Source organism: Odontomachus brunneus, unplaced genomic scaffold (assembly GCF_010583005.1).
Source record: "Odontomachus brunneus isolate Ranch 3 - 2012 unplaced genomic scaffold, Obru_v1 Obru_scaffold_063, whole genome shotgun sequence".
NCBI lineage: Eukaryota > Metazoa > Arthropoda > Insecta > Hymenoptera > Formicidae > Odontomachus > Odontomachus brunneus.
In genome coordinates this window covers 675,894-691,885 of record NW_022639513.1, presented here as the reverse complement: position 1 = coordinate 691,885, position 15,992 = coordinate 675,894, and the positions used below count along the sequence as shown (strand labels likewise).

The following is a 15,992-nucleotide window of genomic DNA, read 5'->3' as shown; positions in this document are numbered from 1 at the left end:
ATATATATAATAATATATATATATATATATATATATATATATATATATATATATATATATATACATATATATATATATATATATAGTGTTAATATCTCTATAATTTAATAATATCTATAATCGCTAAAAATTATATTTAAATTTTAGCCGCTGCCGATACATATCAAAGAACAAGTATAAATATATTGCAGGACATTGCAAAAACGAAACGCGTGATCACTCGAAGATAACGAATGATGAAAATTCCATTCCTGAGTTTCTTGTATCAATGATACAGAAATCAAGCACTCCTCTATAATGAATCATGAAATTCAATCGTATTTCGCATGATAAAATTTGGAACCGCCACAGTAATAAGCACATTATTCTTTTGATGTGCATTTCGATTCGTTATCATAGCAAAATTAATTCTTCGCGATTAAGGTGCATGTTTCAATTAGCAATACGCTATGAATCTGATGAGTCACACGCGTCGACGATTCGCGAAATAATCGCGTTAAAAAAAGATTCTAGTTTAGATAGCTAAAAATAGAAGATTTTTACGAATTTTTTTCAAAGAAATCAGTAAAAATATCGATATAGGGTTTTTACCATACTTTTTATTATTGTCATAAGTACATTAAAAAAATTGTTTTTAAAAAATTTTAAATTCCATCCAGGTTTTTTGTGTTGAGCGCGATGTCGTCGGATACCTCTATTTGATGGACAATATCACAGTTCGTGTAACAATATAAAACAAATTAAATAAGAAAATTTAAAAACTGTATTACATTTGCTAAAAAATAAATCTAAATCCTCTGGAAAATTTCCAAAATTAGTATTTTTACCGACACACTAAATGAAAAAGAAAAAGAGAACAATATTTTATAATTCCAAAGTTCAAATTTCAAGATTTTCTGTATATAATAAAAGTTCATTCTCCAGAAAATTTAATATAGTTTTTAATTTTTTGTCGCATTTATTTCAGATTATTATACGAATTATAATGTTATCCATCAATTAGAGGTATCCGACAACACCACGCTCAGAACGAAAACCTGGACGACGAAATTTCTTTATGAAAAATAATTTTTTTATACTTAAAATAATGATGAATGGTATGATTAAAATCCTGTATTGATATCTTTATTTATTTCTTTGAGAAAACTCATAAAGATCTCTTATTTGCTCGACTATTAGAAACTATTCTACTATTAGAAACTATTCTACTATTCGACTATTAGGAACTATTCTACTATTAGAAACTAGAGCCTTCCCTTGAAGCATTTCTACATGCCTATTACGTGGAATGACATTACGTGTAATCGTGGAGCGCGATAAACGATAGTTACGAGTAACCATGTATAATTGGCAACTGCTAAGTTAGCTACTAGATTCTATGAATAAATCGGACGTACCGCAAAGAGTGACACGCTTGGTCAGACGTTCCGAAAATCTGAAACTCGATTAATACGCGTCCCATCTGTAGGTGAAGAGTCTATAAGTAGATCTCTCGCGCGGGCAGAACGTCAGTCATATTCGTATATTATTTATACTGACCTGGTAGACGAGACACCTCCTCTTTGCTAACGAGATGGCCGCTCGACTTAACTGATGTGTGTACAATATGTAATATATTCGAGATCTCACGAAAGAGTTAAAATCTCCGACGAGCCCGATTTTCATTGACAATCAATAATAAAGTATTCACATGCGCAGAGTGAGGCACGTAAAGTGCCTCACAGTAAATTTAAAAAAAATATTGATAACAGAAGAAAATTGTATCAAAATCAAAATGTTTTAAGCAGACGTTTTGTATCTTTTGGATATTTATTTTTCTTTATTTAATCTTATGAATGCACTAAGTATTATGTATTTGTCTCGATATGCATGAGAGAACTTTATAGTAGAAATTACTATGGAATTTTGTAACCGAAGAATAAATCGACATTCTACAATAATTAACTGTTCCTTTATTTCATGTGTGTTATTTATATTTTAGGAACTAAAGTGTGCTATTAAAAAATGTATCATATTTCTAGCAAAATTTATTATATTCCTTGGTAAAATAAACGGATAGTCTATTTCTGTACTATTAAAAACTTATTAAAAAGAAAAAGAATTCATATGAAAAAAAATATAAAAAAGAATCATATGAAAAAAAAGAACTATAATATTCATTTCAATTGCGTATTTTTAAAAGTATAGTTCTATTACAAAAAATCCTAATGCAATCATATAGAGAAAAACAAATATATCCAAAAGATGTAACTCTTAAAACACTTTAACGTTACCAGATAAAATTTCGTTATGTCTTCAATATTCCTGAAGATATTCACCTGTCACGCTTCACGCGTTTCATTCTGTGTGTATGAATATCAGTCGACTTTTCCTTTTGACAGAAATACTCATTTCTGTCGAAATCTAACTTGACGATCGAATACGTCGATGAAGTATATTTCTTCGTTATCTTTGTTATCATATCTCCCTATATATTTCCTTATCCATTTAAAAGTTATTCTCCATCTTGTTGTTACAAAAAACAATACGCACAAAGATGGAGCGACGGAAAGATTGAATATCAGATCAAAATATTTCGGAGATAAAAGTATACTTTATTCACTTTTAACATGGTAAATCTAATAAAATCTTGCCGCGTGAGCTTTTCACGTTGTATACGTGAGCTCTTTCTGAATGGCGGGCTTTGTGAGAGAAACGTCGCAGCTGCGTCTCTTTCGCTTCGTATTTTGCGCGCATTCCGATGAAATAAAACGAGATGAGCAAGGGTGGCGGGCCGCGAGTCAAGAAGAAATATTTCGAAACGGGAAGATGTTAAATGAGCGAACTGTCCGACTGTCACTCCACTTAGTACCCAGTTTCTCAGTGTTTAACGAATGCGTGTGAGCTAAGACGATTCCATGAATATCGCAAGCTTTTGTAGAGAGTATAATACATTTTCACATTATACATAATGTTTGGTACATTTATTTTAAACATTTTCGTATTATATACATTATTTATCATATTATCACAATATTTGATATATTTATTTATTTACTGTTTCAGATAACAATATATTAATTACTCAAGTCAATCAAGTAGTCTTCAACACTGAGGAATTTGTCGTGAAAGAAACACTCGATGATCCACTCAGATTTGACAATTTTTACTCCTGCTTGTTCGTACATTTTCAAGTCACTCGCGATATGATTAGTTTTATCTTTTACGAAGACATACGTAACGGAATTATCGAAATTTTTTTTAATGTTACCTTCTTGATCACCAAATATAAGTTGCTCGAAGGTCATTTTTTCGCTGAAGAATCCATTTATACCTCGGAACGTATAAGAGGACGACATTTCACGAGAATACTGCGAAAATTCCGCATCAAGACCCTGAAAATAGTTGATACAAACTTAAAATTAATAAGCAGTGAACTCACTCAGTATGAAGAGTACTGAATAAGTACTCCTCATACATCTTCGTTGAAATATTCTTAATATTACTAATTCGTTGATCCTGGCGAACGAATGTTTCAAAGTTAACGCAGTCGCATCATGGTGATAATAATCGAAGTATTTATCATACTCCTCAGGTGGGTCAGGAGGATTTTTCAGTTTGCTCAACAACTCCCACGGTTGAAAAGAAATCGACGATTTGGGATCACTGCTAATGCGTAGAAACCAATCAAAAGATACTACATTGTCGTGATTCTTTATAGTGTCGAACGCTCGTAGCTGAAAAGATAATTTGCCCACGTCCCTTAATACTGCCACAATTATGTTAAAAAACTCTATTGTCAACGTCATTTTAAAATCAATATCTTATTTTAATATATTAATTAATATGTATATATTATTGGAATATATAATAAGTAATTACACACGGATTTTTCAAATAAAATGATTGTATTTTTACATTGTTATAATTTCACGAAGCAATGTATACGCGCGGACGCGCGCCGTTTTGATTTATGATCTTCTGTCATTCCTCGCATATAATGTGTTTCACAAAATTATAGCTACATAAAAATACAATCATTTCATTATGCTTGAGAAATCCGTAATTATTTATTACATTAACCCAGTAATATGTTAATCAATTTCAATTAATTTTAATATGCCAATTAATTATATTATTTTGCCAAAATAAAAAAAATTTGTGTGAGTCAACTCGTAGTTGGCGTGTGCGATACACAGAATTAATTTTGCACGCCAGCTACGAGATAAGTCGTACACAGTCAATGCATTATAGACTACACATGTTTCGCAAACCAAAATGAAATCGCTGTGTGATGTACACTTTACCGTAGTCGTGTTGCCTACTATCGTACAATAAGTTGTGGACTTCGGATATTCGACAATTTTTGCGCAATGACATTTCAATGTTTCTTGAATATCTTCTTTCGAAAAATCCTCGGTTCCGTTTATTACGCAAATTTCTTTGCCTTCTAATAGTCGCGTATGTATTACTTTCCTTTCAAATGCAATGTGTGTAATTTCTTCACTTTGAGCTAGTGCCCGTGTCCTTGGCTTATTTGACGTACGTTTTGGTGATTCAAATAATTTCTCGTCACTATGTAGAGTAGCTCCTATCTTAATTAACTTATGGATCGTTTTTTCCTTCTATAATGATTGAAATCATAAACAAGTAATATAAATAACATAACTGATCATAAATTGAAAGTCATTATAAATACTTACCTTGACCAAAGACAAAATTTCCTGAGTAGTGCATACACCATACCAAGGCTTCTCCTTTCTGACATTCGTAACTCTAGGGAATCGAAAACTATATCCAATCGGATACTTATCACTAGGTACCATCTCGGTAGCTCGTATCGTTAAAATTATAGAATCCTCCGGACGAAGCCACACATCCGGCTGATGTTTCTGTAAGAAATTTCATCGTGTAATTGCTTAGTAACAGTAAATTACCAGAAAGAAATTGCCAGAAAGGATATGGCGAAGAATCTATCTCATGCATTAAATTATATATATATATATATATATATATATATATATATATATATATATATATATAGAGAGAGAGAGAGAGAGAGAGAGAGAGAGAGTAATTACATCTATATACAATTTAATAAAAGAATCTTTACTTTAGAGCAGTTTATGATATTCGCAGGACATTCCTCCAGACATTTTGATGAAAATTTTTTTTCAAGAAAATTCCACTCCTCCTTATTTAGTCCATTGCTCACAGACAAAATCACCTCAAAGTATGACGGATGCTCTTCTTCGTTACTCATTGGAAGAGCAGCGCCCATCAGAAGACTGTTAAGTTTTTTTTTACATTTGTCTTTTGTGTAATAACCGGCAAGTATAATCAAATCTAAATCTTGTACTAAATTGTTGGAATACTGCAAAGAAAAATCGTATTTCTTATTTTTACGTTATTTTAATAATAATAGTAATTTTTATTTTAAATGGGAAAAACTTCCCTTAGCATATAAGAATAAAAAGGATTGAATATAACTGATTTTATTTTAAAGACATATCAAGGATACAAAGTTTATATCAAGGATACAAAAAATTGCACATAATTACTTCAACAATCAATAATAAATCCCGATTTTCATAGCTTTCCTCAGACTTGATGAACAAATAATTAAATAATTATATTTATTTTCTGTTCCTAAAAAATCACAGAAATAGTTTCCAACGATTAATTAAAATTCCGTCAAAAAAGCCTATTTTTAACATTCTCCTTTGTTCGACTACATGTTACATGCTGATTTTAGATTCTTTGTTCATTGTGAAAATCAAATAGAAGGTCATGATTCATTTCAAGTTTGCAATTTTTTTCTTTCACTCGGCATATCTAAACTGTGTACTAAAGCTTTGTAAAAGACTCTGAATAACTGACCTCCGCTTTAATCTTGTAACAGCCGCCGCCATCCCGAACATTTGGTTTATACAAGAAATCATAACGTTTTACAACAATTCCTTCTTCCCTTCCTTCGAGGCATTCAGAACGAAATGTATTTTCCAATCGTTTTCTTAAAGTAAAAATAAATAACAATTAATAAATCAAAGCTTTAATAATTAATTTAATTCGTTTCTCTTCGTTAATCTCTTCGTGACTTTTATAGTAGTATATTGTATATTTTTACTCAATTTAACATTAATTTTCAAAAATTCATAATACGTAAAAATAGAAAAAGATAGATTTATTACTAGACAAGACGAGAAAAAAGAAAATATAAGAACAATTTCTAAAGGATATATTTACTTCAAACAAACATAACATCGAAGCTAAGTAATCAGTAATTTAATATCTTACTTATCGTTAATAACAGTAGCTTCTCCCACAGTTACAGCTCCATGCGCTTTATTTAATAAACTGCGGAGATGTTTTAGCCTTGTATGGTAAGGTATATTAAGAAGCAAGTCATCATTATGCATGATTATATCGAATGCGACGAAACACGGTCGATAAGGACCGTTAGCCTTTAAAGACTTCACATCGACATTCATACCTTTAGTCAACAGAGCTTTCTTCGTTTTGTCCCAGACTATTAATTCTCCGTCCAAGATAAAAGAAGAGCAATTCGGGTCCAGAACGTGTGTAAATTTATCAGACAAATAACCTATTGGTGAATATATTGTATATTGAAAACTGCTACAGCTCTTAAAATGAATACACTGAGAAAAAATATTTGAAAATTTATTTATGGAATAAAAGTTTATTTCACAAAAATACTTTATATTCCACAAATAAATTTTCAAGTATTTTTTTCTCAGTGTAAAAAGTGTATCGATTGTTCAATGTATTCAATCAACATTTTCTTTTTTTTGCACAGTGTACGAGTTTCAATTGCTTATAACTTACCGGATGAAGCAGTCTCTCCTAATAGAGGTTTCTTTGTTATGTCATATCCATTACGCGTGAAATACTTGTATCTTCCATGAGACATATGGATTTGAGATCTTTCGCCATCGTATTTAATTTGTACGTAGTACTCTGTCGAAGTCGAAAATAGTTTGTGAACGTCGTCGATACTTAATCTCTCCAAGAGCATTGGTTTAAAATGCGAAAACAGTTGCACATCTTGTTTTATTTTCAAAACTTAAAAACAATGCATCGATTAGCTTTTCAGTACATTAAGATACATTCCATAGTGTGTATTGCTACAAAATTACGAACAATCCTGTATGTTCTCTGATTTTATGCCGAGTTGTAAATCTTTGAGAACAATTCTCGTTAACCACTTCATCTCGAGTCCAGTCATTCGCCTAAAAATAATCCTAAACATTTCGACCTTTTGTTGCATCGTTTCGTCTTTATTGTCGATATTGCTGATATTATCGAGGAAGCTATTTATGTCCGCAATCGTTATATTGTCACTACGTGAAGGTAACAATTGTTTTAGTACCGAGTAAGCTCGATCAGCGAAATCATTTCTCTCAATTCTATCTGATGTAGAATTTCTGAAATATATTTCGTATTTTGCAAGAGACTGTGTGTGAGAGAAACTGATATATGATAAACTTAATCATCATGACGTTAATTCGTAAAGGGTTCTCCAATTCGAGAGTACACTGAGAGAAAAATTATCTTAAATTCAACAAATATTTTGTTGATGGGTGTCATTAACATATTTACTTAAATCTAAATTCTCTTTATTTAAATCAAATATTGTTTACCTGATTTAAGTAAACAATATTTGGTTTAAATAAAGAGAATTTAAATTGAAATAAATATGTTAATGGCACCTATCAAAAAAATATTTGTTGATTTTAAGGTAATTTTTCCCTCAGTGTATATATAAGCAAAATTATATTAATGAACAAAAATGAGCTTTCTATTGTAAATAATTTATAAGGAATAGGAATGAGATTTCTACTGTAAATAATTTATAATATAAATAAAATACCTCAATTATAATTTTAATTTTATAATATTAATTTTATAATATTACAATACCAACCGGTCATTTACCAAAATTTGATAATCGCGGCTTTGTTTTGGTAAAGAATTTATACGTGCGTAAAGTCTTGCCAATGAAGATTGTGTTTCCTTCTGCTTTTTCTTTGCCAAGTTGGGCAATATTAATCTAAATATTGGGTACATCATTTCGTCCTAAAACAAAAAAAATAAATTAATCATAACTAAACTTGTGAGATATCGCTATTTTTAATTGAATATATTTTCAATTCCAGTCTTTTCATCTTTAATTGGTACAACTTATTGTCATAACTGTATCTTTATAAGAAAATTTATATATTTATAAGAAAATACTACGTGCTTCGAACATTTTTATCTTTTTTCAAAAGATGAATTTTTTTGTAATTATAAGTTTTAATATTTCACATTTTTTAAAGTAGAATCTAATAACTTTTATAAAAAATGTTATTACAAAAAAAAACAAATACAAAAATTACGTAGTATTCTCTTTTCTGTAAGATATTTTAACATGTCATATAGTACATACCAATTCGCCCTCATGTGCATTTTCCATTTTGTCGGCATCATTTCTACATTTCATGACAAATTCTTGTAAGATTTGTACTTTTTCTTTCTTTGACCTAGATGCTCGAACTTTTTCAAAAATATCACACAATTGCATAAACGTAATTAATGTTCCAATATTACCAGCCATTGTCCTAAAGAGTGAAATTATCAAAAGTGCCGTTATTATAATTTAATTTTATAGGTAAGTTTTTCGTGACGGTATATCTTGATCACGTGTAGCGATAACAGATAAACATAAAAATGATGTGTCGAAGATGTATAATCCCAAATTTATTCCTCTCTTGAACCATTTACGTGCGACATAGTAAATCTTTAAATTTATATAAATGTCTCGATGTATATATTTAACGCAATATTATGTATTTATATATCAGTTATTTTTAATCTGTAATTAAATATAACACAAATCGAAGTATAAATACACGTGGTTTCATTTAAAAAATAACTTTCGTGCGCTTTGTAAAAATAACAAAACTATACACATATATTAAAATAATAAAAATATATACATATATTAAATGATAATTCTATATTATATTTCAACTTGAGTATTCTCTTGCGAAACGATATTGTAAGTCTTAGGTAGACCACATTAGGTAAATATTTTACTGACAAAATATTGTCTTTTTTCCTATAAAGTTGACATATTAGATGTACAGAATTATAAATGCTTTTATACAAAGTAGGCTAAAATTTATACTTTTGACCAAAAAATCAAAAACAATTCATTAAATTCTTGCCTATTAACGCCTCTACTGTGTTATTTCCGTCAGGAGATCTCCACAAATCTTCAAATTGTCGTACATATAGTGTTTATTTGGAAAGTTTCTTCTGAAGTCTTTCACTGAACTTCAATCTCAAATAAACAGCTATATCATCCGACATGTCACAAGATTCTATGGTTATGTTCAAAGAATACATGATGTATTCAGCGAACACAACAGAAATTATTTTTACTCAACAGTTGCAAAACCATTATATTCGCTAAAAGCAACTTATTTCGTTGGTGTCTTGATATCTCAATTGACAATACATTCAAATCACAATATAATCTTCGAGATACATTCTAGCGAGAAGATGATTTTCAGATTGCATATATATAAGATGTAAATTAAAAGCCGCTTCTTTTCTTAGATCCAAATATTTCGCGTTCTGTTTGACCAATTCTCCTGGATCCTCTTCCAGAACCAACTTGTAGAAGTGGATCGCAGACGGTAATAAACCGATCTGATGAAATGCTCTGGCCATGTTGTAATAGCTTTCTTGTTGACCTTCTTTGCCACGTAGTTGCATGTACTTCTTGAAAAAGGCTAAAGCTGTGTAAAAATAAAAGACGAAAAGTCAAGTGCAAAAGTATCATATTTTACATTGACAAAAAATATAAATATTAAAGGGATGCTATACATTTTACTGACAAAGTATTGACTTTTTTCTATAAAGTTGACATATTATTAGTTATACAGAATTACAAATGCTTTTACATAAAGTACGTGCAACATATTTTCATTGTGTAAAAGCATTTGTAATTTTGTACAACTAATACGATGTTAATTCTATAGAAAAATCTATATTTTGTCGGTATTTCTTTAAATGGGAAGAAAAGGTTCTGATTTAAGTAATCAAAAAATAGATTTTTATGAATCTTTTTCAAGGAAATAATTAAAGATATCCAAATAGATTTTTGCCATATTATTTATCATTGTTTTAAATATAAAAAAATTATTCGAAAATTAATAGAAATTCCGTCTAGGTTTTTTATATGCGTGTGCTAATTAGTGGGCAACATCACAGCTCGTATAATTACTTGAAACAGATAAGAGCAGAAAATTTAAAAACTGTATTAAATATATATATATATATATATATATATATATATATATATATATATATATACAGGATAATTTTTAAATTCAGGATAAACCTGAATCCTTTGGGAAATATCCAAAATTAGTATTTTTCCCGAGATATTAAATAAAAAATAAAATAAAAAATAATTAAATAAAAAAAAAGAAAAAAGAAAAATTACTTGTAACTTCGAAGTACTGTCATTTTATTAAATTTTGACTTTCTGCATGTAACAAAAGTTCATTTTTCGGCAAATTTAATACAATTTTTAAAAATATTTTGGCCCTATATTGTTTCGGGTTATTACACGAATTGTAATATTGCCTATCAACAGTTAAAGACGTTTACAGATACCGCGCTCAGCACTAAAAATCTGGACAAAATTTCACTTTAAATAAAAACTTTTTATACTTTAAAAAATGAATAGTATGATAAAAATTATATCTTGATATTTTTATCCGTACTTCTTTGAAAAAAATTCGTAAAAACTTCCTATTCTTTCGGTTATTTAAACCAGAATCATTCCTTAAGATATGTTAACTAATTTTTACATAAAATGGACAATTACCTTGAATCAGGAGCTGATTCTTCTTGGACGATAACTTCTGACATGCCATTTGTAAATGCGTTATACCTATTAACAATGCCAGCAATGCGCTCGGTGTTACTTTGAATAGCGAAATATATGCATTCAAAGCGTATTTGTACGTTCCCGAAACGAGACAATTGTTCGCATGCATGATATGCAAATACGTAAAGACATCTTCCCTTCCGAGCAATCGCATTATAAACCTGTTGTGTCTCAAATCCTCTGTTTTTTGAATAATGATGTTCAGCAAGTTCCACGAATTTGAACTTTGGCACTCGCGCACGAATTCTCGCACAATATTGTACCCATAATACGAATCGTTATTGTGAATGCACGAGATCAAACATAAAAAGATTATGTGAGAATTCCTCTTCTTGAATCTCTTCGATGTCAAAGCAGTGAAGCATATTCTTTGAAGGGAGCCATATTTCTTCAATTTATACGCTAGCTTGCACATCTGTAGAAAAAGCAGGAATTCATCCTTTTCACTCGGTTCTGCACTGTCGCCGAATGTCGGGGCATTTTCGTCTTCCATCGTTTTCCCGCACGACAAACGATAATTTCGTAAACCCTCAAGACGCTGACGAACGCCGGTTGGGCGCGCCAAAGCTTTTAGATCAACTTTGCTTTTTATACTGATGCAGTGCCGAGACATAAGCAACATACCTAACGAGAGGTACTCCTCGTATCTCCCAACTTTGTACAGCAGCAACATTCTCTGATACAACGCGTAAGGATCCAACGTTTCGCGCTCGGGATCCTGATAGAGAACTCGTATCGCTTCGTCGTAAAGTTCCTTGTCCTTGTAAATCTTGGCCAGAGCTAATTTCGCGCCTAAATGTTCTGTCCTATCCAGAACGACTTCGTAAGATACCACAGCCTTATTCAAATCGTTGCAGGCAGCGCAGCATTCCGCGTGCTTCAACCAGACTCCGGCCATGCTGTAACTCTTACTTTTGACCAAAGGATCCAACAGCAACAATGCACGCTGAAACTCTTTCTTGCTCATTAACGATTCTGCCACGTCCAAAAAGAGATCTCCGAAATTCTCCGGATTCTCGTTATACAATTTAGGTAAAAATTCATCAGCTATTTGAACATAATTTAATTCTATCAGACATATGAGGCATTTCGTTCTCAAGTCGGCAGCCACGTCGTCCGGAATGTCGCAGAATTCTATCTCATCGATGTCTTGATATTCCGATTGGCACGAAACTCCCCCTGTCGAATTATTCGACTGTTCCCTTTCTTCGAGTTGTCTCGCGTTGTCACACGCATTTCCCGTTTCTCTTCCGATCTCCCTGTTGCCCTTGCATCGTATTCGGATACTCGTATACTTGATCAGTATATTCAGACACTTTTTGAACTGTTTCAACGGTATTAGTACCTCGGTCATGACATTGACCTCTTCCAACGTGATGAGATTAGGACATTTGGCGAAGAGAATCTCCATTGGTTCTAACGCGTGCTCGTAGTCGCCCTCGTGCATAATATAATGCTTGGCTAACATCATTGCATATTCCACTATATATTTGCCGTCCTCGGCATCTAACTGTTGAATCAACTTCATGTATCCACGTATGTAGCCTTTCTTGTCTCCATTCTTCTCGTAAAGTTGAGCCCGTGTATTGTACAGATTTATGTTCTTTGGGCTCGCTTGGATGGCTTTGGAGTAACACGCTATAGCTTGTTTTATGTCGTTATTCTCCAGCGACAAGTAAGCTAATCTCACCCACTGTTCAGCACCTCTAGGGCTGAGATACGCAGCAATCAGAGCAAACTGCAAGGATCTTCTTGGTTGATCATTCTCGTATATCATTGCCAGCGTTTGAAACGGTTCCGAAGCGCTCGGCACTTGTCTAGAGAAACAATGTCGGTATATCAAGCATGAATTCGAGCAGGCCGCGTCAATTAGAGTTTCTCAAACGGCGGAAACTCGGATTAAACGCAATTCGATATAATATACATTAAAAACTTGCCTAATAATCTCCAAGCACATTTGCTCAGCTATATCTACTTCTCCCTTCGCGAATCTCACGTTTGCTTCTCCCATGAGTCCTTGTAGAACTTGTGGCAAAAGACGTTTCTTCCTTCTCTGCCGCACCTGCTGACCACTATTGGCTTTACTTGTCTTCGGTTCGGCAAACTTTTGCACCAGAGCAACCCGATCGGTCTCGACATTTTTTCTAAAAGCAAGACAAAATACAATCTTCTAATTAAATCCGTGCAACGCCAAATAGTTTAGCCTTTCTAAACTCATTTTATTCTCTACAAAAAAAAAAAACAGAATCAACCACAGCCTATAAAGTCGACTTCTATGTAATAAAAATATAATGTTAAAAGTTTGTTTTTGGCATAAACCATTGCTTTTTGTTAAAGTTGGAGACGTCTTTTAATAGAAAAACAGAAAAAATAGTTGCTTTGGAGTCTGACAGACCGTGAAGTGAGTTCGGAAAAGTTAAACTAGTTGATTGTAAATTTAAAGAAGTCTCGTTCTCTGTGCATTTGTACCTGGAAGCATCGTTTTCCGACATATCCAGATTAATGTTCTGATCCATTTTCGACGAAAATTCGCAGAATGTTAGCTCCCCGTCTAAAAACTGTTTCGTCAGACGACCGGAGTCCTGTTCGTCCGGAGTGAGTAACATATCCTGATCCTGATCTGTATCCATTGCAAGATTCTTACTTGAACTACACGATTGCGAAAGCGTGTAATTCGGAATTATATTTTCTACTTCTTGTATCTGTAGCGCTTTGGCTTCGACGAATTCGCTGATATCAACGTCCATCGAGCTGATAGCGTTCTCGTCCAATTCCTCTATTATCACCGGTGCCACGGTGCTATCGTCGCTAATAATTAGCTTGTTATCGTTTGTCAATTGGATATCCATCATGACTTTCTCAAACGTATCCATTTGATTTTTTTCTGCACTCACGTCAGATTCCATTTTTGTTCTCTATCTGTTTTTGTTGAATTCTTTTGAATGTAAAAATCGTAAATTGAAAAAAAAATTTTTTTTAAATTCTTATGAAATTTAAGCTCAATAATTCAAAGTATGTAAAAATCCTTCAGATCTAGAAACAAAAGTTGCAAATAAAATTAAACTTAATAATTCAAATTATATAAAAATACTTAAGATCTAAAAACAAAAGTTGTAAATAAAACCATCACTTTCACACCCACTACATAGAATATAGAAATATGACTTGATACACACAATGAGATACTTCTTATTTCATATTACTACCCATTGCTATTTTCCAAACAAACCCTTAATATCTTAAAATATCTTAAAATAGAGAAAATATTTCCAAGTAACTGCAATTTTGAAGTTTAATCTTATTACTAACAAGATAGAAACTAATATTACACTAATAATAGTCCTCTGGTGGCCAATAAGGATCTTCATGGATGTTTATTTCAGTTATTAACAAATAATAGCAATTGTTTAAGAAATCAGGCTTATTTCTTATTATTGTTCTATTTCATATTATCATCTTCTCCTTTAAATACTATATATGGAACATCCTATATAATTCACAATTTGATTAAATTCTATATTTTATATATAAAAGTACTATCAATATTAAATATTTTTTAAAGTTCTTCCATTTAAGCAATATATTTGTTTATAAAAATTCATTAAAATTAACAATTTTTTCACAGTTTGATACATGATAAAGATTGATAATATTTTTTTATTTAGATATACCATAAGCCAAACACAGTGTAAAACTACTAGCTTCTACATTTTAAATCATGTCTGTACATACAAAAAAAAATTAATTTTTTTTAAACCTAATCAGATCATTGGATAACTTTAGGTGATAGAAAAGATGTTTTAATTCAGCATAAATAACACTATATAAATCATTTGATATAATAAAAAAAGAATTTTTTTCTTGTATCAATAATATTCTTACACTCTAATCTTAAATTTATCCTTATATCTAACCTTAAATTTATCATAACCTCTAAGGTATAAACAGAATGGAACAAGAGAGAGAGAAAACCTATAAGAGCAAGTGTAGGATATTGTTTGAATAATCTAAATTATCCAAACATTTTGTTTGTCATGTAACAACATCATAATAACGCATATGCCGCATTTCAATTTTACTGATACAATATTACTGATTTCTTCGTAAATTCTTAGTAGTACTCATATTTATAATAAAAAATTGTCACAATATCACGAAGTACTTAACAATTATAGTATTTTTACAAAGTTTTATCAAGCAAATTGCATTATTACTACACGTGATATAAGAATCTGATAAAAGAATGATATGCTAAAATAATATAAATTTTAACAAAATTTACCTGTATATACGATAATCAGTGGACGAATTATTTGACGGCTTAAATTCAATAAAAATCGCCAAAACAAGATTATTCACCACATGAAGCTAATCATAAAATAACTCACGAAGTAAATAGCACAGTTTATAAAAGATGAAATAACCTAACAGGTATACTTTGGTCTGTTCCTTTTAGCAGCACTGCTGAACTAGTGCAATAAATTAGAGTGAGAAAAAATATATTTTATTCTCATTTTAACTTATTGCATTAGTTCAGCAGTGCAGCTAAAAAGAACAGACCACTTGTCTCACTTCAATTTATTGCACCAGAGGGTTGATTGTGTATCTCAAAACAAAGTGAACAAAAAGTGAACAAATTTATTAGAATATTTGTAACTTCATTGGTTAATGCCTAGTGAATTTGCTCACTTTTGTAATTTTCACTCCGTTTCGCGATACACAATGGCTGCATTCCGAAATTCACTGCCAGTGCTGAAATTCTATAGTATACGTGACATGAATTATAGAATTTCAGTACTGGCAGTGAATTTCGGAACGCAGCCAATCAACCTCCAGTTCAACAGTGCAGCTACAAAGAACAGATTTCAATGGTCTGTTCTTTTCAACTACGTTGCTGAACTGGTGCAATAAGTTAAGGCCATTCTACAATTGCGTAAGCGTAGTCGTGAACGTAAGAATCAACCAATTAGACCAATTTTATTTACTAATTGCTTTATTTTGATGGTAATTATTACATTATCGTTATTGTAATCATCTACAACCATTT

The 15,992-nt window shown here is 31.3% G+C and overlaps 1 protein-coding gene and 1 long non-coding RNA gene across 7 annotated transcripts in view; one reads left to right on the top strand and one right to left on the bottom strand.

Annotated features, from left to right (window-relative positions):
- LOC116846418 overlaps positions 1–841 on the top strand; it is a 2,645-nt gene extending 1,804 nt beyond the window's left edge. For both annotated transcript variants that reach the window (XR_004378482.1, XR_004378480.1), the window contains one exon: positions 148–841. This is a non-coding gene — a long non-coding RNA (uncharacterized LOC116846418). The remainder of the gene's footprint in view (positions 1–147) is intronic.
- A 2,092-nt stretch (positions 842–2,933) lies between these two features.
- Positions 2,934–15,461, bottom strand: LOC116846410 (general transcription factor 3C polypeptide 3). Of its 5 annotated transcripts, XM_032820194.1 has the most exons (12): positions 15,228–15,447; positions 8,429–8,600; positions 7,925–8,076; positions 7,141–7,424; positions 6,826–7,062; positions 6,277–6,583; positions 5,860–5,992; positions 5,093–5,353; positions 4,683–4,871; positions 4,287–4,604; positions 3,486–3,716; positions 2,934–3,374 (listed from the first exon to the last, which is right to left on the bottom strand). In XM_032820194.1, the coding sequence occupies exons 2-12, from the start codon at positions 8,594–8,596 to the stop codon at positions 3,057–3,059; spliced, it is 2,598 nt and encodes an 865-aa protein (XP_032676085.1). In that variant the 5' UTR covers positions 8,597–8,600; positions 15,228–15,447; the 3' UTR covers positions 2,934–3,056. The 5 variants fall into 5 exon arrangements, with proteins under 5 accessions (XP_032676085.1, XP_032676081.1, XP_032676083.1 ...); XM_032820190.1 differs by lacking the exons at positions 2,934–3,374; positions 3,486–3,716; positions 4,287–4,604; ... (6 more) ...; positions 7,925–8,076; positions 8,429–8,600 and adding exons at positions 8,727–9,785; positions 10,883–12,762; positions 12,883–13,089; positions 13,415–13,978; positions 14,275–14,432 and having other exon boundaries at positions 15,228–15,460; XM_032820192.1 differs by lacking the exons at positions 2,934–3,374; positions 3,486–3,716; positions 4,287–4,604; ... (6 more) ...; positions 7,925–8,076; positions 8,429–8,600 and adding exons at positions 8,727–9,785; positions 10,883–12,762; positions 12,883–13,089; positions 13,415–13,864 and having other exon boundaries at positions 15,228–15,461.
- Between the last annotated feature and the right edge of the window lie 531 nt (positions 15,462–15,992).

What these genes read in the sequence shown, in the direction of transcription:
- LOC116846410 (XM_032820192.1), bottom strand. Translation starts at nt 13,851, where the DNA reads ATGGAATCTGACGTGAGTGCAGAAAAAAATCAAATGGATACGTTTGAG. An exon ending in ATGTGCTTGGAGATTATTAG is followed by an intron (nt 12,763 to 12,882) that starts GCAAGTTTTTAA and finishes TTGTTTCTCTAG; the next exon opens with ACAAGTGCCGAGCGCTTCGG. An exon ending in GAATCAGCTCCTGATTCAAG is followed by an intron (nt 9,786 to 10,882) that starts GTAATTGTCCAT and finishes ATTTTTACACAG; the next exon opens with CTTTAGCCTTTTTCAAGAAG.